The sequence below is a fragment of the Lytechinus variegatus genome, chromosome 8 (genome assembly GCF_018143015.1).
Source record: "Lytechinus variegatus isolate NC3 chromosome 8, Lvar_3.0, whole genome shotgun sequence".
Taxonomy (NCBI): Eukaryota; Metazoa; Echinodermata; class Echinoidea; order Temnopleuroida; family Toxopneustidae; genus Lytechinus; species Lytechinus variegatus.
Genome location: NC_054747.1, coordinates 12,310,344 through 12,335,418, shown reverse-complemented (window position 1 = coordinate 12,335,418; position 25,075 = coordinate 12,310,344). Strand labels below are relative to the sequence as shown.

Below are 25,075 nucleotides of genomic sequence, written 5' to 3'. Positions count from 1 at the left end.
CAAACACATTCACAATGTTTCATTATGCATTTGCAATTATCTCGATATACTGTCTTGTAGATTGTTTTGAACGTCATTTGTGCATTTTAAATGCAACTGACCAAGTACCCTATCCATTCCATGTGATAAAATCTTAGATTTAGGTTTAAATTACTTATAGTTTTAAAAATGACTTTGAATCAAGTTTTTCCTTTATTGCATTGATAGACATACACGACCTAAGTTTTGTGGTGATAGCAATTTTATTATCACCTATGGGGTGTTGCAAGAAACTTGCAATTGATGGCAAGTCAATTTTAGGTCCTGAAATCAATTCAAAATCATGCATTCCATTGAAAATTTGGAATTGACCAGTGGTCTGTCTTGTACATCAAGAAGTATAAATCAGTTTACTATTCATTAAGATTGATCTATCAATAGTAATTTTGCTTCTGAATTTGCAATTGATTGCAAATATTTTCTTGCAACACCCCCTTAATAGTTGCTTTGCATTGCCTACCAGAGGGGAGAGCAAACACGTCTTTCATATTGATAAGTACTTAAATTGATATATTAAAAAATAGAAAAACTTACTTTGCCGTGGTAGATGCTTCTTTAGATTATTTTTATCGTCACTTTTAGTATTATAAGAGTTTGCCAGCCGTGCTGACATTTGCAGATTAATTGGACTATTTGGGTAAAAATATGTTATATCCTTGATATTTCCATGTTTTCTGTATTTGAAAGAAAAGTAAAAATCAGAAGTAGAAAAGAAAATATGTAGACCAAAAACTGAATGCTAGCATGATCAGCATCAGTCTTGGATGCTATTTTCCAGAATTATTCCAAGTAAACTATTATCTTGACAGTGAATGAATAGATGTGTTCAACTTGTTTACATGAATGAAAATCTATAAAAACAATTCATTGCATCTAAAACTGGACAGACTTTTTTTCCGTCCATTGATTGTTGCACATTGCATCTGAAAGGAAGGATCAAATATAAACTTGACCATCTCCAAAAGAGTGACTTTCAACTGCTATGTTCCATTATACTTTTGAATAGAAATTTAGATGTAGACTCACCTTGTGTTTTGAAAGTTGATACTGTGCAAGCTTAGTACACACCAAAGACTACTTTTTACCTCTAATGAGCGATTTTCAGATGGTGCACAAACAATTGACTACGGATGTGAATGTCCACAATTCTGAGATTTGTTTTCCCCCAGGGGGGTTTTGGGAGTGAAGGGTTGTAAATTACTCAAGTCTATTTTGTGTGGAATTTTCACAAAATAAGGTGTGCACTGTCACAGTGTCTGTGGGTGAACCAGGCTGGTCAACATTTACAAACAAAACACTTATTCCAAAATTTTATAAGCAAAGATCATGCAACTTGATTAAGAGCAAGGAAAACCTTACAATTGGGAAAAAATGATTATGCAAACTTCAGTACTTGCTTAACCCTATCTAGGCCGAAGACTGGGGAGCGTTTCATGAAAGGACTTGTCGGACGTTTTATCCGACAAGTCCTGTTTTATCCGACAGTTTCCATAGAAACAGTACTTCTCAACCAATCAAAATTAAGGAAAGATGTCAGATCTGACAACTTGCCTGACAAAAATGTTGATGAAACGCTCCCCTGAATTGCAAATGGCTATACATACAATTTATTCAAGTGTACAGTCTCATAATAGTGGAAATATTTACAGAATTAAAAAGTACACATATACCACAGACTGCAATAAACATACTACAGCATAATTATAAACGTCAGGGGCCCATCTTATAAAGAGTTGTGATTGATCCGATCAATCGCAACTATGGAAAGCCAGCAAAGTCAACATATAAATGCATGTTTGTTCCCAAGATTTTCCAGACATGAATGTATATCCATGAATTCATTGATTGATTGTTAATTTGGTCTGTTCTCCTTTGTTTACAAAGGACATGATGCAATTTCCTGCAGAGAAAATTATGGCACTGATGGATTTCCATAGAGTTACGATTGATTGGATCGATCATATCTCTTTGTAAGACGGCGCCCTGGGGGGTGTTTCACAAAGATTTAAGTATGACTTAAGTCGCACTTAAATGTCGACGCGTACATGATATGGAACGCGCAATCTTATTGATCAATACGCAGTAGTGCGCGTCCTTTTGGCATGATCTGACTAATACTGTCATGCCTTTCATACTACGCGCAACTAGACATTTAAGTGCGACTCTAAGTCATACTTAAATCTTTGTTAAACACCCCCCAGGTTTGGTAATCTTTTGCGGCATAAAATGGGACTTTTAGGAGGTTTTGAAATTCACACCTTTTGCAAATTGTTTGTGTGCCCCTTGAAAATTACACTTTATCTATATTTATATTTTTAGTGCATTCTACATGCATTGTATCAGTGAGTATTTATCTTTTGGAATTCACTATTATGTATAGTATATTTATCATCTTTCATTTATGATTGGTACATTGCATCATTAATCTTTCCTTGCATAAATATGTGAGATGAATTGTTTTGCACACATTCTTGTACTTCTTATTGTATCGCAATTTCGTTTCACCTAAGTAAAATTAGTATGCACTATTTCTCTGAGAGAAAATGTATGGAGTACCAACACAGTGTATCATACGATGTGTGGTGTTACGTCTATATTTTCGTATATATCACCTTGAAAATCAATACCAAAAGTTGACCTTGATAAGGAATTTAAAGTATCGTATAATAGAAATAACTAAAACAAGAAATGATATTATGAATGTATTGTACATTAGCATTCCCAACCATATGCATGTAGGCTGTAGGGAAATAGAGGCTTAAAAATGTTGTTTTTTTCACCTTGATATGCTTTTCCATCCATTCTTTGCACCATTTTGTGTTCAAGTTATTGTTTTTGTAAAGTGATGTAAACTTTTTAAAATGTGAGGCTGACAACATTTGTAGAGGTTTGCTTGTGTAATTTTCAAAGCAAGTCGCGGTACAGCATTATGTCATGGATACACACATAAGCACAGATTATGCTTGTAATTCCAATGGTTGTTTTCGTAAAGTAATATAAATTTTTTTAAAATGGGTAGCTGACAACTTTGTTGTGTAGTTCGCTTGAGTGAATAGAAACAAGCTATGATAATATTAACATATAGCATTTATGAAGCACTGATTATCTAGATGCCAGTTCAGTGGCATACTATATACTACCCAGGCCTTAACTCCAGCTGCTAAAGGTGCTTGGTGCATGTAAAGAATAAATGCTGCTCCATACCAGTTCACCTCACCTGGGTTGAGTGCAGCACGTTGTGAATAAATTTCTTGCCGAAGGAAACTACGCTGTGGCTGGAATTCCAAGTCACAGCCCTCTTTTTCAAAGTCCTGTGAGTAGTCCACTGGGCCACGACGTTCTAGGATTGTGGTACGTCATTTTTAATACATACCAACGGAATGGAGCGTGGTGGCCCAGTGGTTTAGTTTTCGGACTTTGAAACGGGGGTGTGGGTTTGAATCCCAGCCATGGCGTAATTTCCTTCAGCAAGAAATCTATCCACATTGTGCTGCACTCAACCCAGGTGAGGTGAATTGGTACCTGGTAGGAAGAAATTCCTTGGAATGCTCGAGTGCCTAGATAACCCAGCTACAGCTGGGGTACATGTAATAATAATAATAGCAGGGCCAGCTGGGAGGACAGTTTTCAGAACTGGGGGGCGTTTCATCAATATTTTCGTCCGACAAGTTGTCAGATCTTACAACTTTTCTGGATTCTGATTGGTTGAGAAGTACTGTTACTATAGTAACTGTCAGATAAAACAGGACTTGTCTGATAAAACGTCTGACAAGTCCTTTCATGAAACGCTCCCCTGAAGTGGCTTGCCTGGGTAAATATACCTATTATTATAATGTTTGGATATTCAGTTGTTCATTCACTTTTGCTGTTATTTTTATAAGAGAGTATCGTAGATTGTCATACTGTGTATTACTGTGTATGTTTAATGTAATGGAAAATGATGAAAAAAAATCATAGAAAAATAATCTAAAAATGCAACTATTTTCACCTCTAACACCTTGATATTCTGTCTTCTATTCCACTTGTAATGTAAATATTCATGTACATATCATCATTCCAGAGTAATTATTATTATTATTGAGGATATTGTGAATTAATATATTTATAGAAGTACACTTTAAGAGTTTGTTCTGCCTTGAAATTGACATTATGTACTTGTAGATTGATAAGTTCTATCGATATGCAGATGATACCAAATATGAAATGCTTCATTGATAATTATATGTGTATGCCTTTGACAAAGCCCTCTACTTATCTTGTAAATTAAATCTTGATTGGACAGAGCGCTATCGATGACCTGCATTCCCCAAACCAACTCTAAACTGCGGGTAAGAGTTCACTGAACATAAATAAAAAAAACATTACTTTGGTTTTCACAAAGTAAAAAGTTTTGGCGTCAACACCAAATCTTAACCTAAGGTTAAGTTTTTGAAATGATAGCATAGCTTAGAAAGTATATCTAGTTCATGAAACTTGGCCATAAGGGTTAATAAAGTATTACTGAACATCCTGCCAGAGTTTTAAGTCACATGATTAAGGTCAAAGGTCATTTAGGGTCAATGAACTTAGACCATGTTGGGGGAATCAACATCAAAATCTGAACCTAAGGTTAAGTTTTTGAAATGTCATATTAACTTAGAAAATATATGGACCTAGTTCATGAAACTTGGACATAAGGTTAATCAAGTATTGCTGAATATTTTGTTTGAGTTTTGAGTCTCATGACCAAGGTCAAAAGTCATTTAGGGTCAATGAACTTTGGCCAAATTGGGGGTATTTGTTGAATTACTATCATAACTTTAAAAGTTTATGGATCTGATTCATGAAACTTGGACATAAGAGTAATCAAGTACCACATCACATTCTGTGTGAATTTCAGGTCACATGATCAAGGTCAAAGGTCATTTAAGGTCAATGAACTTTGGCTGATTTGGGGATATTTGTTGAATTACCGTCATAACTTTGAATGTTTATTGGTCTAGTTCATAAAACTGGGACAAAAGAGTATTCATGTATCACTGAACATCTTGTGCGAGTTTCAGGTCACATGACCTTTCAAAGTTTATAGATACAGTGTATAGAATCTGGATATAGGGGTAATCAAGTATCACTGACAAGTTTTAGGTCACATGGTCAAGGTCAATAAATATTGTATTGTATCATACATGAATGGTGTTTTGTGAATAATTACTTTATAGTAGTTTTCAAAGTCATCACTGCTGCTATGTTAATCGTGTGATGCAGGTGAGACCGCCAGGGGCATTCCACTTGTTATGATTTTAAAATCTATGTAGGAAACACTGATGTTCCGTCCAGTTCTTACCTGTTTTCATAGTTTCAAACTTCTCTGTCATAGTTTTAAAAATTCCTTTTCCTATTTTAAAGGAAAGAAGTATAAGTGAATTATTAATGTGATGTGGGTGTCTGCAGTGCTATGTAACCGAAAGCTAAATCGCTATCTAATTGGATTATTGATTGCTTGTTAATTATGCAATTATGCATGTAGTATGCATGATGTGTGATACATTGGACCAGTTGTAACTCATAATCCATTTCAGGATAAGGAAAATCTAGAGTTACCTTATTATTCTGTAATTTATTTAAACATGCTTATGAACATCAATAGGGTAAAAAAGATTTCACCATTGAGTATACTTTCTATTTAATCATTAAATGTGTATGCAGAAATATATGTATTATACATGCAGATGTACATTCGACTCCTGCCGAATTCAAATTTGACTTCGGGAGAAATTTTATTTAGAAGAGGTATAAAAACATGCTGTGCATAATCAGGACCCTGTCTTACAATGAGTTTCAATTGATCCGATCAATCACAACTATGGACGGCCAGCAATGTCAATAACTATCATGCCCGTTTGTTTTATAAAAGTATTTTCCAACTTTGATGTATATATTCATCCATTCATCGTTTTCTTGAAAATTTACTGTGCTTCTCCTTGTTTACAAAGGACATCGTGCAAATTTCCTGCAGGAAAAATTATGACGCTGATGGATTTCCATAGAGTTACGATAGATCGGATCGATCATAACTCTTTGTAAGACGGGGGCCCTGGACTAAAACTATGCTTTGACTTGGTGAATAGTCGACTAATCAGAGCTGTCAACTATTAAGAAATAATCATAAATATTATGATTTTCATGTCAAATTATGCCATTATGCTTTTGACCATGATTATTACTTTTTTGAGGGCAAATAAGTATGTTAACATTTGATACTATATTGTTATTCATCGGTCAGTGGTGAACTCATCAGGAGGCGGCCAATGATGCTCGTTATTCGCATGATTGTTTTCAGGTATCTTTGTTTACATCGCTCTGACTGTGATCATCACCTGCTTAAATACTGACTCAATCTTTTGTTGTTTGCTCTTGGATTTATCAGGAGTTTATGCAAAAGAGAGAGAGTACTAGAGATGATTCTGAATCTAAGACTTAAAAAAAGAAAGAGGAATCATTTATTGTTTAGGAATCTGTTCTTTATATAACATCTTCAAGGAAATTTACACTACCACAAAATGAAATTATGACTCTTAGGTCAAAATTATGACTTTTGAGCGTTCTAGATTACTACTTTTTACTTTGAAAGGTTGGCCGCTGTCGACTAATTGAACGTATCGTGGCGTGGACCTGTATTTTGAGATTCATGCTCCTCATTTATACAACATATTATGTTCCTGCGACATTTGCTCTGGGCCCGTCTTACAAAGAGTTGCGGTTGATCCGATCAATCGCAACTATGGACGGCCAGCAACGTCAACGTACAAGATGCTTGTTTGTTCAAAAAAAATTCTAGATATGAATGTATGTCCATAAATTCATTGATTTCTTGACAATTCGGTGTGTTCTCTTTTGTTTACAAAGGACAAATGGCAAATTTCCTGTAGAAGAAATTATGCCACTGATGGATTTCCATAGAGTTACGATAGATTGGATTGATCGTAACTCTTTGTAAGATGGGGCCCTTGTCTTAATATCTAAAAGGGTATAGTGTTAGAGTGAGGATTGTATTCGAGTTTTTGGTTCAGAATAATGTAAAGATTTATAGGATTAGGGTTCATTTAGTTTTGAAGGTTAGCTAGGTTTCATGTTTGGCTAAACTTCCAGATTTTCCATTGGAGCATTTGTCACCAGAGCAAATGTCATCGAACCAGATTTCAAGATCGTTATTCTAGGAATATCATCTAGACCTCATTTACCATTATATTTCAAACATTCGGTAATCGATGTAATTGGGCATATAAATAATTGTATTCCTCCAATAGCATTACTGTAAACAAGTTGCTAAATATTTTTTTGAAGAAAGTATGATGATATATCGCCAATGTCTTTCAAGTCAATTATACATGCATTTATCATTCAAATTGTACCTATTCCATTCTAATTGTGTCTTACAGTGTCTAATATAGTGAAATGAAAGTTTATTCAGATATTTAGTTGATCACACACATGTTTGATGTATTTCTGTGAAATATGCCTTGTCTAATGAAGTACTGCTGACTTTAATTCATGTTCTATGTTTAGCACACTAACTATTGTTTTCTCAATTGTGCATTGTGAGGGAATCATATCTCTCAGATTTACATGAACACTCATATTCCTTCAAATGCAGTAATGATTGTAGGGTTTTGCAGTACAAATTCATGATTTAAAAAAAAACCAAATAATTACGGGTTGCGTGGTCCAGTGGTTAGAGCATTGGGCTCATGATCGCAAGGTTGTGAGTTCGAATCCCAACTCTGCCATTGTCTCCACTTTGATAAAAGGCCCGAAAGTGATATCTGTCGTCACTATGATTGATTAACCTAGACGTAAAATGTTTCATAGGTAATTGGTTATATACCAGCTTGGCGTTTACCAGCAAAATGCTGTCCTGCCGAGTTCCTACGGGAGTTACCACAAACAGAAACAGAACAGAAATACTGTAAGATGCTTGTGAAGTTCTGCCTGTTCAATTGGCCAATAGTAGATTTTGCATCAAGTTTGTGTTTCGTACTCCATGCACAACAATGCTGGTTCGAGTAGATGAATCTGAATCGATGTTTTTGTGGTGTACACTCTAGCATAATTCACCAACATTGAATTATTTTAATACAGCTAAAAATAGTTTTTTTCATGAAAATATTCTTGCACAGATACTGTGCTTACTTAACAAAGTATGCAGAAAGTATACCAACTATTCTCTTCTACAATCCGAATGCTAGTCAATGAATGAAATACTTTTCTTTTTCATTATTTTTTGTGATTTTTCCCCCAAAAGGCTATTCCATCCAGGCAGTTCTTCTCTTTTTTAATGACATTAAAATATTAAAGAATTTATTTTCTTTGTAGGATTGTATTTTGACAATGATTTTTTTAAAATGTATTTTGAGCCTAGAGACATCTATTTCGAGAATGAAGTGTTGTAGTTGTGTACGAAGATTAATGTTTTTATTTCATTTTGTTAATTACCATGATTTTTCATTATGCAATGTTCACATTTTGAAATTTTAAGAAAATTTAGATTTTTTTTTCAGCACCTATTTCGAACAGAATTAATAACATTTGAGAGAGATTTAGTTGTGTAATAGCAACACAGTTTTGTTAACTGTGACCTCAAAATGTTCCTACACATTAAAGTAGGCAATATGATTTAAGTTGTAATTAGAGTGTGTGAATCACAAAAAAATATCAAGCTTTGCATTTCTCTTTATTAGTTTCTTAATGTTTGGTGTGAGAGAATGTTTGATGAATATGATGATGCTGATGGTGGTGGTAGCGGTGATGATGCTGATGATGATGCTGATGATGGTGATGATGCTGATGTTGATGGTGGTGATGATGCTGATGTTGGTGATGATGCTGATGTTGTTGATGGTGGTGATGCTGATGATGGTGGTGGTGATGATGCTGATGATTATATGCTGATTATTATATTTGGTGCGATCAGCTATATTGTGTGGCGAGAGTTGTTTTAAAGAGTTTACACAACGAACGTAGAGGGCAGCAACATTGACAGTAGGAGTTATTTATTCATAATTTTGAAATTATACAGAATTGCATTATCTACAAAAGGTCAAATTTCAGCGTCAAAACACTTACAATGGCTTGTAGTAAATACATCTGTCAGTTGAAAGTGTTGAGATATCATACCACTTAGTATTGGGAAAACGTGTAACTTATTCCTGAATTAGCCGGAGGTAATCGTCTGGTAAAAGATCACTGGGGCAGGAAAACGAGCAGAGGGAACTAAGTCGGGAACCATGAAATATTCGACCAATCGGAGCGCGATTATCCGATTATAGGGCAATTATAATGGCAGTGTATTGACGCCCTCTACGTCGGTTACGTTTAGCGGGGGGGGGGGGGGGGCGGTGCTGGCCCTGCGGTGATTGTTTGATCAAACTGGAGGATAGAGAAAGTTATGTAATTATAAGAACAAAGAAGACTAGCAGAAGTCGGGGTTGTGTACCAATTTCAAATGATAAAGGAAATGGTGTCACATGTTTTAAAGGGATGGTCCGGGCTGAATATATTTATATCTCAGTACACAGATCGAGTAGAATTCACTGAGCAAAATGCCGAAAATTTCATCAAAATCGGATAACAAATAATAACGTTATTGAAGTTAAGTTATATTTTGCGAAAACAGGCGTCATTTATATTCATTAGGTGGGCTGATGATGTCACATGTCCACTTTCCGTTTTCTTATGTTATTACATAAAATCATAATTTGTTTCTCATTATTTCATACTTGTGTAAATAACATGTCTTTCTTAATAAATATCTAATGCACTAAAATCAGTTGTCAATCCAACTTTTCTAGTTCTTGGAAGACAAAAATTGAATAAACCTAATTTCATATAATAAAATACAAAAGAAAAAGTGGATATGTGACATCAACAGCCCACGTAATGAATATTCATAACAACTGTTTTCACAAAATATTGCTCAACTTTAAAATTCAATTATTTTGTTATTTGTTATCCGTTTTTGATGAAATTTTCAGCATTTTGCTCAGTGAATTTTACCCTATTTATTAAGGTATACATACAATCAGCCTGGACCATCACTTTAAATTGTCTTGTGACTAAATGCACCCCCAAAGAAATCTAAATACACTCCACCAATTCGTTGAAATTTAAGTTTAATTTGAAACCTTGGTCAGGAAAAGCAACGTGGCGTAGACAGACGGTTTTTTTTTTTGGGGGGGGGGTGTTTGTTTTGTAATTTCTTACCCGATGTTTTATGGAACCTTACGTGTTTTTTTTTCTACAAGTTTTTGTTTGGAATAATATGTCACTTCTTAATAATAATGATAATATACAACATTTATAAAACGCTTTATACAGAAGTTTCAAAGCGCTACTCTTTATATCAATCAGTTTACAACAACTAAAACAATATATTGTTTATGGCATTTCTTACTCTTATATATTGATCAATTTACAATAAATAACACAAGATGTTGTTTATTAAAGGAAACAAAGAAATGCATCACTACCAACGTAATGTACAATTTCTCTTGCGAAACAATGCGAAAACAAAATGAGAGAAGAAAGGCTAATGGTATCAATAATAAATAATACAAATCTCCTTTTCTAATGAGATCTCTTTAAAAGCTAAACAGTTATCACTATAATCTTTGGATAAAGCAAGATCGTTTAGGTTATATAGCTCAACAAATATCTTCTTGATAGAAAAATGAGATGCCTACAATCTTGAAAGCACACATTACACATTACATGTTTGAATTTTACTGAATATGAAGCACGCCATCACAGGCTTCTCGTTGATCTTCTTCGTAAGAACGATTTCAATTAATTATAATGTAAGTTCTCAATCTACATGTATCTTTGACTGTTTGATGAAAAGTGTATTTTTGTGACTGTGTTGTAAGTCAAAATTAGGATAACACGTCGAGGTAAGTAGATATTTTTTATCACTTTCTATAGTTTTCACTTATCTGTGATCAAAGCTAAGGTTATGAATATGTTCAGAACGCCCGTTGACTATAAACATATGAAAACAAAATGTTGTGGTTTACAGTTGCAACTACTTGGAATCATTTGCCATTGTTTAACACATATAAATGCAAATGAGTACATCGCTAAATATGTTTACATCATGGCGTCATCCGGATAAAAAGGAGAAGAAGAAAAGGCGGAGATGAGTAGTAGAAATAGTAGGAGTCATTACACTAGTAGTAGTAGTAGTAGTAGTAGTATTAGCAGTAGTAGTAGTAGTAGTAGTAGTAGTAGTAGTAGTAGAAGAAGAAGTAGTAGAAGCAGTAGTAGTAGTAGTAGCAGTAGTAGTAGTAGTAGTAGTAGTAGTAGTAGTAGTAGTAGTAGAAATAGAAGTAGTAACAGTAGAAGGAGAACAATGTTATCTGCACGTCACCTGGAAAGATGGTGGCAAAACTATGATGTTGGACCCTCGAACTACTGGAAAACAGAATAGGTTCCCCGACAGAGTCTTGGGGTACTTCGCATTCATGTAACCTTTACGGAAACTTAATAAACTGCGGTCCACATATAGAATGACCGCAGCAGAATGGGAAATTTTAACGGTTCTCTCACCCACATGAAGACATATATAATCATGCCCTTTTCTCTTTTAACCTACTTTCTAATCGAAAAAAAATAATCAGGCAAAATTAACCAAGCACCATGACGGAGACCTTAACAGAGGAAAAACTATTCGAACTAGCAGAGGCTGTGGCTGTCGATAAAAATTTATTAATTCTCGGGTTGAAACTGGGATTTAAGGTGCCAAAGGTTAAGATGTACATCAGTGTGAATAAACGAAGTGACAGTTCAGAAGGAACCAGCTCCATGCTGTTCGACTGGAAGAGAAAGACACCGAGAGCGAAGCAAATACCTGATCTCATCAAGGCACTGAATGAATCTGGATTTGCGGAATTAGTTGATGATTTCTTCCCATCTGGACATGCTGGAGGTGGTAAGGTAGCCTAACATATAAAGTCCTAAAATACATTAGTCTAGGAGCCAGGGGACTTTATTCAGAATTTTTGGTGGGGAAGGTTTGACAAGCTTATCCGGGGTAAAATTGTGCGCTGATTCCAAAAATGTCACTCTTATTGACCGTACTCACGCCATTTTGGTCATTTTGGCCAAATTTTGACCAAAAATGACCATTTTGACCACTCTTTGGAAAATGGTCCCTTAACAGACTGCTTTTGTAGCCACATGCAATTAAAAGGGTCTATCTTAAGTAAAAATGCACACAGATTTCAGATAAAGTGCTTTCATTTGCCAAATCACAATAGCAGTGGTCATTTTGGCCATAATTTGGCCAAAAATGACAATTTTCATGATTTTTTGGCCGAAATTTGTTACAAATATTGATCAGAGCTACGACTGGATGTTTTTAGAAATCCACATTTATTTTCAAAATGTGCGCTGGATCATAACCATCAACCTCATGTAATTTATTCCGTCAGTTTTGACCTATGAGGGTCATTTTGGGTTCTTTAGACATAACTGACCATTCGTGCAGTTTGCATTATTAACTGTTCAAATAGGCAGGAAATTGAGGTCTTCAACATGTTTTATCTTCTTCCCTTATAAAATGAGAATGCATTTAAATGTCCTTGTGTAGAATTTTATGCTGATTCCAAATGTATCAGTCTAAATGACCCTATTTAACAGTTTAAGGTCATTTTGGCCACTTATGAACCTTAAAATGACCAATGACATCAGTTCAATTTATCCAAAAATACTTTGAATGTTACAAGAATCGTTACAAAGGCATACTGTGACACACAACATTGGTGTATTAATCCTTGAAATTGAACATCTCAAAAGTATTTTGACCTCATGCAATTTATTCCATCAGTTTTGACCTATGAGGGTCACTTGGCGTACTTTAGCCACAACTGACCATTCACGCAGTTTTGCATATAATAAACTGCACATAGACAGGAATTTGAGGTCTTCAGCGTGTTTTATCTTCTTCCCATATAACATGCAAATGCATTTAAATGACCTTGTGTAGAATTTTATGCTGATTCCAAATGTATCGGTGTAAATGATCCTATTTAACAGTTTAAGGTCATTTTGGCCACTTATGACCCTTAAAATGACCAATGGCATCAGTTCAATTTATCCAAAAAAAATTTGAATGTTACAAGAATCGTTACAAAGGCATACTGTGACACACAACATTGGTGTATTAATCCTTGAAATTGAACATCTCAAAAGTATTTTGACCTCATGCAATTTATTCCATCAGTTTTGACCTATGAGGGTCACTTGGCGTACTTTAGCCACAACTGATCATTCACGCAGTTTTGCATATAATAAACTGCACATAGACAGGAATTTGAGGTCTTCAGCGTGTTTTATCTTCTTCCCATATAACATGCAAATGCATTTAAATGACCTTGTGTAGAATTTTATGCTGATTCCAAATGTATCGGTGTAAATGATCCTATTTAACAGTTTAAGGTCATTTTGGCCACTTATGACCCTTAAAATGACCGATGGCATCAGTTCAATTTATCCAAAAAAAATTTGAATGTTACAAGAATCGTTACAAAGGCATACTGTGACACACAACATTGGTGTATTAATCCTTGAAATTGAACATCTCAAAAGTATTTTGACCTCATGCAATTTATTCCATCAGTTTTGACCTATGAGGGTCACTTGGCGTACTTTAGCCACAACTGACCATTCACGCAGTTTTGCATATAATAAACTGCACATAGACAGGAATTTGAGGTCTTCAGCGTGTTTTATCTTCTTCCCATATAACATGCAAATGCATTTAAATGACCTTGTGTAGAATTTTATGCTGATTCCAAATGTATCGGTGTAAATGATCCTATTTAACAGTTTAAGGTCATTTTGGCCACTTATGACCCTTAAAATGACCAATGGCATCAGTTCAATTTATCCAAAAAAAATTTGAATGTTACAAGAATCGTTACAAAGGCATACTGTGACACACAACATTGGTGTATTAATCCTTGAAATTGAACATCTCAAAAGTATTTTGACCTCATGCAATTTATTCCATCAGTTTTGACCTATGAGGGTCACTTGGCGTACTTTAGCCACAACTGACCATTCACGCAGTTTTGCATATAATAAACTGCACATAGACAGGAATTTGAGGTCTTCAGCGTGTTTTATCTTCTTCCCATATAACATGGTAATGCATTCAAAAATTCATCTTATGTAAAATTTGATGCTGATTCCAAATATATCAGTCTTAATGACCCTATTTAACAGTTTAAGGTCATTTTGGCCACTTATGACCCTTAAAATGACCAATGGCATCAGTTCAATTTATCCAAAAATACTTTGAATGTTACCAGAATCGTTACAAAGGCATACTGTGACACATAACATTGGTGTATTAATCCTTGAAATTGAACATCTCAAAAGTATTTTGACCTCATGCAATTTATTCCATCAGTTTTGACCTATGAGGGTCACTTGGCGTACTTTAGCCACAACTGACCATTCACGCAGTTTTGCATATAATAAACTGCACATAGACAGGAATTTGAGGTCTTCAGCGTGTTTTATCTTCTTCCCATATAACATGGGAATGCATTCAAAAGTTCATCTTATGTAAAATGTGATGCTGATTCCAAATATATCAGTCTTAATGACCCTATTCAAAAGCTTTAGGTTATTTTCGCCACTTATGGCCCTTAAAATGGCCAATAACATCAGTTCAATTTATCCAGAAATACTTCGAATGTTACCAGAATCTTAACAAGGGTGTGCTGTAATACCAAACACTGGTGAATGAATCCTTAAAATTGAGCATCCCCAAAGTTGACTACCTTGGTCATTTTGGCCACCTTGACCCCCCGGCCAGCCCTGCTCATTGTGTATGTTAATTCAGGTGATATCGAACATGGTGAGGAGAAATTTTGGATTGCGTTATTTATTAGCATCAATTATTGTTAAATGGGGAAGTTTGAAAGCTTCTTGGTGGAAATTGATGAAATTATTCCACACAGACCATAACTATTGGACCCTGTGGTCATTTTGACCACGTTTCCCTCAATATTGACCAGTGACCATGGACCCTAGGAATCTCCAACTAGTGGAGAGATCAGCTAAGAGAGAGACCTCGCATGCTTTGATGAGTCAAAAAGGGCTCAAATGCTGGTCAGTATCATTATCAGCATGAGCTACCAATAATCGGTGAAGAGTGCTGACATCGTGCATACATAAGGTTGTTTGACCATGGCACTGTGGTCATTTACATGATTTTAGCCACCTTGACCACACAGTAAATGTTTATGGAAACCTCACATATATGGGGCAGCAAATTTTAAGACACTTTTCTAGATTAATGTAGATTAATGATTCCAAATATATTAGTCTTAATGACCATTAATGAGCTGGTGGTCATTTTGGTCGCTTTTAGAGGATTCAAATGTTGTTGTCGCTCCGTATTGTTAATAAGATGTATTATATCAATTATTGATTTTAATATGATATGACTAATAGCACATTATCAAAATTTTGAAACCAATTTGGCCATTTTGACTATCTATCGCATGTATGACTTTTGTAAATAAACATGACAGGAGCAATGGTGGAAATGCGTTCAATCCCTTTCGATTGGAAATATTAAAAGCTCACCTTGAGTAAAAAAATTGTGCCAAATACCTCACCATTTGGTCATTGTATGGTCATTGAGTAGCCATAACATCATTCCCTCCTTTTTTATTTAAATTATACAGATAACTATATTCTAGAGGAAGGCACTAATCCTGAACTCAAAGGTGCGTCATTACAAAGCTATTGGTGAAACTGGATTTCACGAATAGAAACCATGATGCATTTTTATTACCTTTGCCATTTTGTATAATGTTTCACAAACCTCACATTGGCATGATTGGTAAAGTTGAAAGTGGAAAACTTGCCCTAAATTGTTAAAGAGTGACCAAAATTCGGCATGTATTATTTCATATAGAGAATGTATTTTATTACCCAGTACGTCTTCAAAAGAATTAAGGGTAAATTTGCTGCTCACCAATCATGCCAATGTGAGCTCTGTGAATCACTGTACAAGAAAAAACAGATTGTAAAAATGAATGATAGTCAAAACTCTTTGTGAACTTCACTGTGACCTATTTGCTTTGTAATGATTCTCAGTACAATTTGACTTTAAAGAAGGAAAATAATTCTGGCTATTTAGGAACATACAGTGATCAAAGGGGCCACAGTAGACAGTCACATGATATTTGGCACAATTTTTACTCAAGGTGAGCCTTTAATATTTCCCATGAAAAGGGATTGAACGCATTTCATCATGTTCATAGACCTACAATTGCTGCTAAGTCATGTTTATTTCAAAATTCACACATTGGATAAACGGTCAAAGTAGCCAAAATGGTCACATTTTGATTATGTACTATTAGTAATATCATATTGAATTAAATAATTTGACATTTGATACAACAAAGCTTACAAAAATATAGAGCAAGAACATTGGAATACTTTTGATACATGTTATTGTCATTGCTAATTGTAGGGACCAAAATGACCACTAAGTAGTCATTAAGACTGATATATTCTAAATCATTGTATTAATCTGGTGCAGAAAGTTTTTGTAATATGTCCTATCTAACATCATTCTTGAATTTGTTTCCATGAATTACAAAATGGTTAATGTGCCTAAAATCATGAAAATGACCAAAGTGCATGGTCAAACAACCTTATGTGTACTTGATGTAAAGGTTTTTATCACATTCATTAAACTCTTGATTATTGGTGTAGTAGCTCAAGCTGAAATAATATTAAGCAACATTTGAGCCCTTTTAAAATCAAATAATGTGTGGTCACGAGAAATTATTGAGGAAAGGTGATCAAAATTACCTCAAAGTCCAATAGTTCGATCGGCCAATAACACTGATTTATATGGAATCATTGCATTGATTTTCACCCAAAAGCTTTCAAACTTTTCCAATTTAACAATAATTGATGCTCATATCAACACAATCCTGAATTGTCTCCTCACTATGTTCACTATAGGCTAATTTAGTATACACATATTGGGCAGGGGACAATCTGGCCAAAATGACCAAGGTTGTCAAAAATATTTTTGGGACACTCAATTTAAATGATTAACACACCAGTGTTAGGTGTCACAGCACACCCTTGTAACGATTATAATAAACATTCGAAGTATTTTTGGATAAACTGAAGTATTGAACAGATGGTATTGGTCATTTGGGGCCAAAAAGTGGCCAAAATGACCATAATCTGTTAAATGGGGTCATTAAGACTGACATACTGGGAATCAGCATGAAATTCTACAGAAGAACGAAATATGCATCATTCCCATTTTATAAAGGAGGAAGATAAAGCACACTGAAGACCTCAAATTCCTGCCGATTTGCAGTTATTATGCAAAATTGCACGAATGGTCAGTTACCCAAAATAGTCAAAAGTCAAAACTAATGATATAAATTACATGAGGTCAAAATACTTTTGAAATGTTCATTTTAAAGGATTAATACACCAATGTTAGATGTCACAGCACATCCTGGAAACAATTCTGGTAACATTGAGGTATTTTGGATAAATTGAACAGATGTTATTGGTCATTTTTATGGCCATAAGTGGCCAAAATGACCATTAGGTGTTCAATAGGGTCATTAAGACTGATATATTTAGAATCAGCATAATATTCTATACAAGATGGACATTTAAATGTATTCCCATTTTATAAGGGAAGAAGATAAAACACACTGAAGACCTCAAATTCCTGCCTATGTGCGAATGGTCAGTTATGTCTAAAGTACCAAAAATGACCCTCATAGGTCAAAACTGATGGAATGAGGTCAAAATAATTTTGAGATGTTCAATTTAAAGGATTAACACACCAATGTTAGGTGTCGCAGCACACCTTGTAATGGTTCTGGTAACGTTCGAAGTATTTGGGGGTAAAATGATCTGATGTCATTGGTCATTTTAAGGGCCATAAGTGGCCAAAATAACCATAAGCTATTGAATAGGGTCATTAAGACTGATATATTTGGAATCTGCATAAAATTCTACACAAGATGGATTTTTGAATGCATTTGCATTTTATATTGGGAAGAAGATAAAACACGCTACGAGACCTCAAATTCCTGCCGACATGTATATGTGCACTTTATTATGCAAAACTTCGTGAAGGGTCAGTTATGTATAAAGTACCCCAAATGACCCTCATAGGTCAAAACTGATGTAATAAATTACATAAGGTCAAAATACTTTGTGAGATGTTCAATTTAAAGGATTAACACACCAATGTTAGGTGTCGCAGCACACCTTGTTATGGTTCTGGTAACGTTCGAAGTATTTGGGGGTAAAATGAACTGATGTCATTGGCCATTTTGAGGGCCATAAGTGGTCAAAATTACCACAAGCTATCAAATAGGGTTATTATGACTGATATATTTGGAATCAGCATAAAATTTTACACATGAAAGACATTTAAATGCATTCTCATGGTAAAGACCTCAATTTCCTGCCTATTTGAACAGTTAATAATGCAAACTGCGCGAATGGTCAGTTATGTCTAAAGTACCCAAAATGACCCTCATAGGTCAAAACTGACGGAATAAATTACATGAGGTTGATGGTTATGATCCAGCGCACATTTTGAAAATAAATGTGGATTTCTAAAAACATCCAGTCGTAGCTCTGATCAATATTTGTAACACATTTCAGCCAAAAAAATCATGAAAATTGTCATTTTTGGCCAAATTATGGCCAAAATGACCACTGCTATTGTGATTTGGCAAATGAAAGCACTTTATCTGAAATCTGTGTGCATTTTTACTTAAGATAGACCCTTTTAATTGCATGTGGCTACAAAAGCAGTCTGTTAAGGACCATTTTCCAAAGAGTGGTCAAAATGGTCATTTTTGGTCAAAATTTGGCCAAAATGACCAAAATGGCGTGAGTACGGTCAATAAGAGTGACATTTTTGGAATCAGCGCACAATTTTACCCCGGATAAGCTTGTCAAACCTTCCCCACCAAAAATTCTGAATAAAGCCCCCTGGCTCCTAGACTACATGTAAAGCGAGACCCCTTTAAAATGATGCAATTTGATATTTTTATTGTAAAAGTTGATTACTGGAAGTGCTCTAGGCGAGTGAGGATAAAATCTCTTTGGGAGGGGAGAGGGAATGGTAACGAATGTTTTTTTTTCTCATTGATCCTAATCCTGATCCCGGTCCTAATCCTTTAAGTACAGATTAAAACGTGAATATCCTTTGTCTAAAAAATACAGATATTTGAAAATTATCTTTTCATCACCGAAAAATAGAACTCAGGAGATTTCCAAATTTAAAACCATGCAAACAGGTTTTATTTATTTCTTTTAATTCCTTACAATTCTACCGTAAGTTCCTTTAATCACTTCATTTGATTAGATTCTTCATGATGATTTATAATATCTTAAACGTGTTAAACTTGCACTGAATTGAGAGTGTTGGTACATTTTGACTGATTTCCTGCATGTTCAATCCCTTAGGTAAGAAAGTCAAATAAAATAAAATCGTTAAATAAATTCTGGTGAGATATCAATATGTTATTTTTGTAGGAACTTCTGCATTGTATCCATAGGTCAATAATACATTAACAGAGTAACAAAGATATTAAATGAATGCATCTTTAAGTTTGACAATCAGAAAGATAAACAATACTGACAAAGACTGATGAATAAATAGTACATAGAGCATGTGATATGCTTTTTGTTTGTTGAGTAACATGCAGAGGCCAGCTATTTTAAGCACTGAAATGCTTGAAGCTATTGGCGTGCCAAAGTTCTTTTAGTAGAGTTTTAGTATTTCATAGCTCAATGGAGTACTGTTTTGGGTCCTTTATGGTTTCACTACCAAGCGAACAACGCAATGATAGATACCGTCTTCCATGAAAAAAAAATATTCACCTATTGACCCTTTTGTGCTCATAAAATATTTGCCAGATATATTGCAATGCTGACTTTTAGTGATAAATATAAGTAAAAAGCTATGCTTGTGTTATCTTATCTACATGCTAAAGTACAAGTAATTCTCATGAAAACAATCATTTGCTGTCTGTTCACAACACGAATAATATTAGATTGCATGCACCTTAACACTATTTTTTTAAATCATGACATGTTAAGAAAGTGTCCTGATCGATTGGATCACCTTGCAAGAAGGCTTATGAAAAGCTATAATATAGCATACGCATTGCCATGAGCTCGGATAAATATCCAATCCTTTTAAAAGTTCTAAAAGTTAATGACAGAAAGATTGATATTGATCGTGAATGATCAAGAAGACTGAGAGCGATAGATGAAGTTTCAATCAGGAATGAAGCACTTGCATCACCTACTGGCTAGCCGTCGTTACCCCAGTGTTTTTAGAGAGATTTCCAATATTAGGGCAGCAAAGTTAAATTCACAACAGAAAGCAAGTCATTATAACACTCTTAGGACAATTATTACTTCTTTTTGTTTGTTTGTTTTATTTTTATTTCTGCGTTCACGAGACATTATAGAAATATTTACATTGTTTGAAATATGCAACGTAATCCATAATGTATACAAAATAAACATAATACGTAATTAGAAAAAATGGTGTTGGCATATATTTCACATTTTAATGATATTAAAAAAAAACATTGACAAATGAACGCAGGAGAGTGGATAAGATTGTAATTGATGGTGGCCTTCTTTTGAGGGGATAGTCAGATTATACAAGTTTTAGTTCTCACCCATAACGATTATCCTGAAAAAAAAATTATAATCTGAAAAAGAATGTTAAAATGTTGAGAGTAAGAGAGCCTTTGCCCCAAAGCTCTGTACCCTAGAATGGATAACCGCTATCAGAAAAGACCCCCCCCCCTTCTCGGTCCCTTCTTACGCTTGCTTTATCCTATTGCATTGTTTTTCTTCGTATTGTCAGGAAAGTATGCAGCGCTTATAATATTGCGTTCTATGAGAAAATTATCAATTATGAGAAAATTATCAATGTTTTTATTGTTGTTTTCACCTTTATACTTGATTTCTTTCTAGTCGCAACCCCTGAAGTGAATGCAGGAAACCCGTCTACTGCAGCTTCGAATGCGGACAAAGCACTGTAAGTATTATTCTAATCCATGAATGTGACATTATTTTCCCTTCTCATTCACAAAAAGGTATCATATCTTTCATTGGGGTTTGCCTAGTAGAAACTTTAATGAAGTATTTTCACTCTGCCATAACAATGCAAAATAATGAATACATTACAAAATAAAGGTCTGAAAATTAATATGATAAATATAGATTAAGTGTGGTACTTACATTTGATGCTGACATTTTTAATGCAATCGTCAGGGATGGATATGATACATCTGCATATATTTCTATTCCTAACTAGTTGCCAACGTTTTATTTCTTGTCGTCTCACCTGCATAGCAGATTATTACTATAGTTATTCAAATACTATTCTAGGATTAAAAAGGTGATATGTTAAACACTGAAATGAAAGATAAGATATTTTGATGTTGGAATTATATGTTTAAGAACAGGATTTCTTTCGGAGTGAAAAATATTCCGTGAATGGCGCGAAAAAACGAACCTTTGTGAAAAGCTAGCAAATCCTCGACAACATAAATGTATTAATTCCCCGAGGCTTAATTTTTAAAAGGTGAATATAACATGACAAAAACAAACAAAGTTTGACAATGGGACATTCAGAGATTGTTATTGAAGGTCAAAAGTCGCCAGATTGTGTACGTTTACTTCGAAATTGTTAGTTTTGGCAAATCCAAGAAAAGTGCACGTCAATATTCAAATTTATTAGTATATTCTATAGATATAATGTGCCAAACTTGTATGATATTGAGGATATAGGATAGATTAACCGTTTTTTAAAACAAATTTTACTTTTTTAATCGAAGTATTTTCTTGTTTTATCTTCGTAGATTGTCCTGTATAGGTGAGACCCCTCGTAATGGGCTGAGGCTTTTTGAATGATATAATCTTCGTCGATAGCTCTTTAATATGAATTTACAATCACTAAATTCATATAGAATTATAACTAACAGAAATAGAATTATAACTAACAGAAATAGAAACATTAGCACATGTAAAATTTGAATTCTAACTTGAGCTGGAAACACATGGTATCAGGGGCAAAAACATTTCCAATAGACTCGTGTGTTAACATGGTTAAAGTGGCACTTTAAAAAATCATACAAAATAAGGATGACATTCGAGGGTTAAATGTTTGCTACCAGTGAAAAGGATAAATGTCTGACATTCCATACCTGACCAGAAAAGTGTACCTTGACCTGATCATTTCAAAAATAAATCGGCATTTATGAAGACGTACTACGCCTGACAGGATCAAATTCATCACTTGAGAAAGTAATATGGCCCTAATCCTTCCGCCAGTAAAAAATAGTTCCAAAGTGGTGATATATCTTCCCAAGTTGGAAAAAAGAAGTTATTTTTAGTTACCCTTCCTAGAATCAGTGTTAGATTGTCAATCATATTCATTCAATTTTGTCAATCAGCAATATCAAATTTAAATATTGAGAATTGAATGAATATATTTTGCCTGCCAGTTGTAATTATGCCCGTGTAAACACAATAAATGTTTACTAAACCTTTTGAATGCTAAATGATACTAGAGGGTGTCGAGCGTAATTTGCATAACTGACCCATTTTCAGTATTTGCATAACTGACCCATTTTCAATATTTTTAGATTAGCTTTAATTCTCCTTTGTTTGTATTTTAGGTCAACGAAGAGAAAGGTTACACCAGGAGAAATAATCAAGCTATCCAAACTCCTACCTCACGGGAAGTACAACGAGCTAGGTGTACATTTGGGTTTTGACTTCAACTACATGCAGACGAAATTGAAGAAACATTTAAATGACACAAACGAAGCAATTGAACATATATTAAATGAATGGGCTGATAAACGTGAAGGTGGATTTATTGACGATCTAGATAGAGCTCTGGATATGGCAGAAGTGGGAGCTCTCATTGATAAATATAAAAAGTAATTAGCACGATATTCGTGAACAATTTGCAACAAGTTAGTTTGACACTACGTCTGAGGAAAAGATGTTAAAGGAGATATAATTTGCACTATTACACCTTTGAGTTCGAGTCCTGTCTTTTCTGTAAGTGGTGTTAGCAACAGCATGACGTCGCCGTTGTTCGAACCCCTAGCAATCGCTTTCTGAAGACAAGAAAAGGGTTCAAGCACTGTCTAGAAAAGGGTTATGCATATGAAGTAAAGCAATTTCGTTCTTAATAATGTTTCCACTACCAGATTCTTGGGTGTCCTTATTGACGACAAAGGATCCTGGAAGCCTCGTATTGATAGTATATGTAAAACAATTTCTAGAAACATTGGAATCGTTAATAAACTCAAACATTTTGCCCCTTCCCGCACTTTGTTAACATTATGACACCATTATCCTACCATATATTAATTATGGAATAAAAACAGCTAAATAGAATATTACTTCTCCAGATAAAAAGCTCTGAGAACAATTTCTCAAACACACTTTAGATCACATACTGATATCTTATTTTTTTTTTGAAAATAACATTCTTAAAGTAAGTGACAGATATCTTTTCGAACTTAAACAATTTATGTTCATATTAAGCAAGGACGATCTCCCCACTATTTTCTCAAATATGTTTCATAAAAATGCATCAGTACACTGCTACCCAACAAGGCAACGACAGTAACTTTATTTGAAAAAAAAAACTCATTTGTCTTCTCCGGGTCTGCCTACTTGAACTCTCTTCCTCAAGTTTTCAAAGAATCTCCTACTGTAAATATTTTTAAACGCAAAGTAACTGAAAAAAGTTAATTCTGCAATACTCGTTGCAAACATGTCAAGCTGAATAACTTTTAATGTAATTATAGTTGAATAAGTACCGGCTCCTGCTGCCCGCCTTCTTCCTTTCTACTTAGTGTACTGCACTCCTCTGTTTTCTGCCCCCCTCACCTCCCCCTCTCTTATAATATTGTAAAACTCAATATTTTCCCACACGATCCATCAGTTATACGTTTTTGTCAAGTGCAAAAAAATTGTTTGTATTTATTTTAAAACAAAATTACTATCACGACCCAATATTTATTTGTTGTAATTTTGTAATGTTACTAAGATAGGGGGTTGCCTCTTGTACAACCTTTGCTTTTTTCGGCAAGTCCCTCCGTTTTACTTTTCAAAACAAATGTCATTTGAGATGACTTTATATATATAATTACTGGTGTTCCTTAAATCTATGATTATGTTATACATGTATATGCTATATCATATTTTGTCTTGCAATATTTTCAACCTTGTTATATCACGTTTCTCATATTATGTCCAATTGTGAAACGGAAATAAGTAAATCAAATCAAATCATTTGCCGAAGCATGATTTATTTTGCTTGGTAATAGCTATCATGGCTATTACTTGTGCTACTGAAAAGCAGTTGCTTGCCAGCGATTGCTACTAATTTGTTTCTCTTTGATAGATTTATACATTCGGCTTTTGGTTTGCATTTATTAGGAAGAAAACATGGACATGTAGGCTATGATACACCATGGGGTGCTCTCCCAGGTGCATAAACATGACTAAAAACGCAAACGTCTTGATCAAGCAAACGATGAAGCTGCTCTGACGGAGCTTGAAAAAAAAACACAAGCAAATGTTTAAATGCACAAGCGAAATACTCGCTTTATGTATACGCTTCTCACCAATAACTTACTCGTCAAGGAAATTATGCAGTCAGTTAGCGATTGCTTGAACTTCATTTGAATGCATACGGAATCATCCAAAAGCCTAGCAAAAGCAATTGCTTCGTTTTATCCATCTGGCCTATTGTTTTATACGATATTATTTTCCCTGACAGAAAAGGATTCCTGGCAGTACGTATTTTGCTGCGTTGGTTCGTTTACTTCTTTAAACAATGTAATGAGTATCTGAAAAAAGGCCCAAGTTCAATTTCTGGTGAAATAGAGTTAAAAATTGGAAATTGTTCCTTATACAATGACTCATC

At 34.5% G+C, this 25,075-nt stretch overlaps 1 protein-coding gene across 1 annotated transcript; it reads left to right on the top strand.

The window, feature by feature from the left end:
- The first annotated feature begins 11,843 nt into the window (after positions 1-11,843).
- On the top strand, positions 11,844-23,162 carry LOC121419988. Its single transcript, XM_041614498.1, has 3 exons — positions 11,844-12,001; positions 21,094-21,157; positions 22,803-23,162. The coding sequence occupies exons 1-3, from the start codon at positions 11,875-11,877 to the stop codon at positions 23,071-23,073; spliced, it is 462 nt and encodes a 153-aa protein (XP_041470432.1). The 5' UTR covers positions 11,844-11,874; the 3' UTR covers positions 23,074-23,162.
- The last annotated feature ends 1,913 nt before the right edge of the window (positions 23,163-25,075 follow it).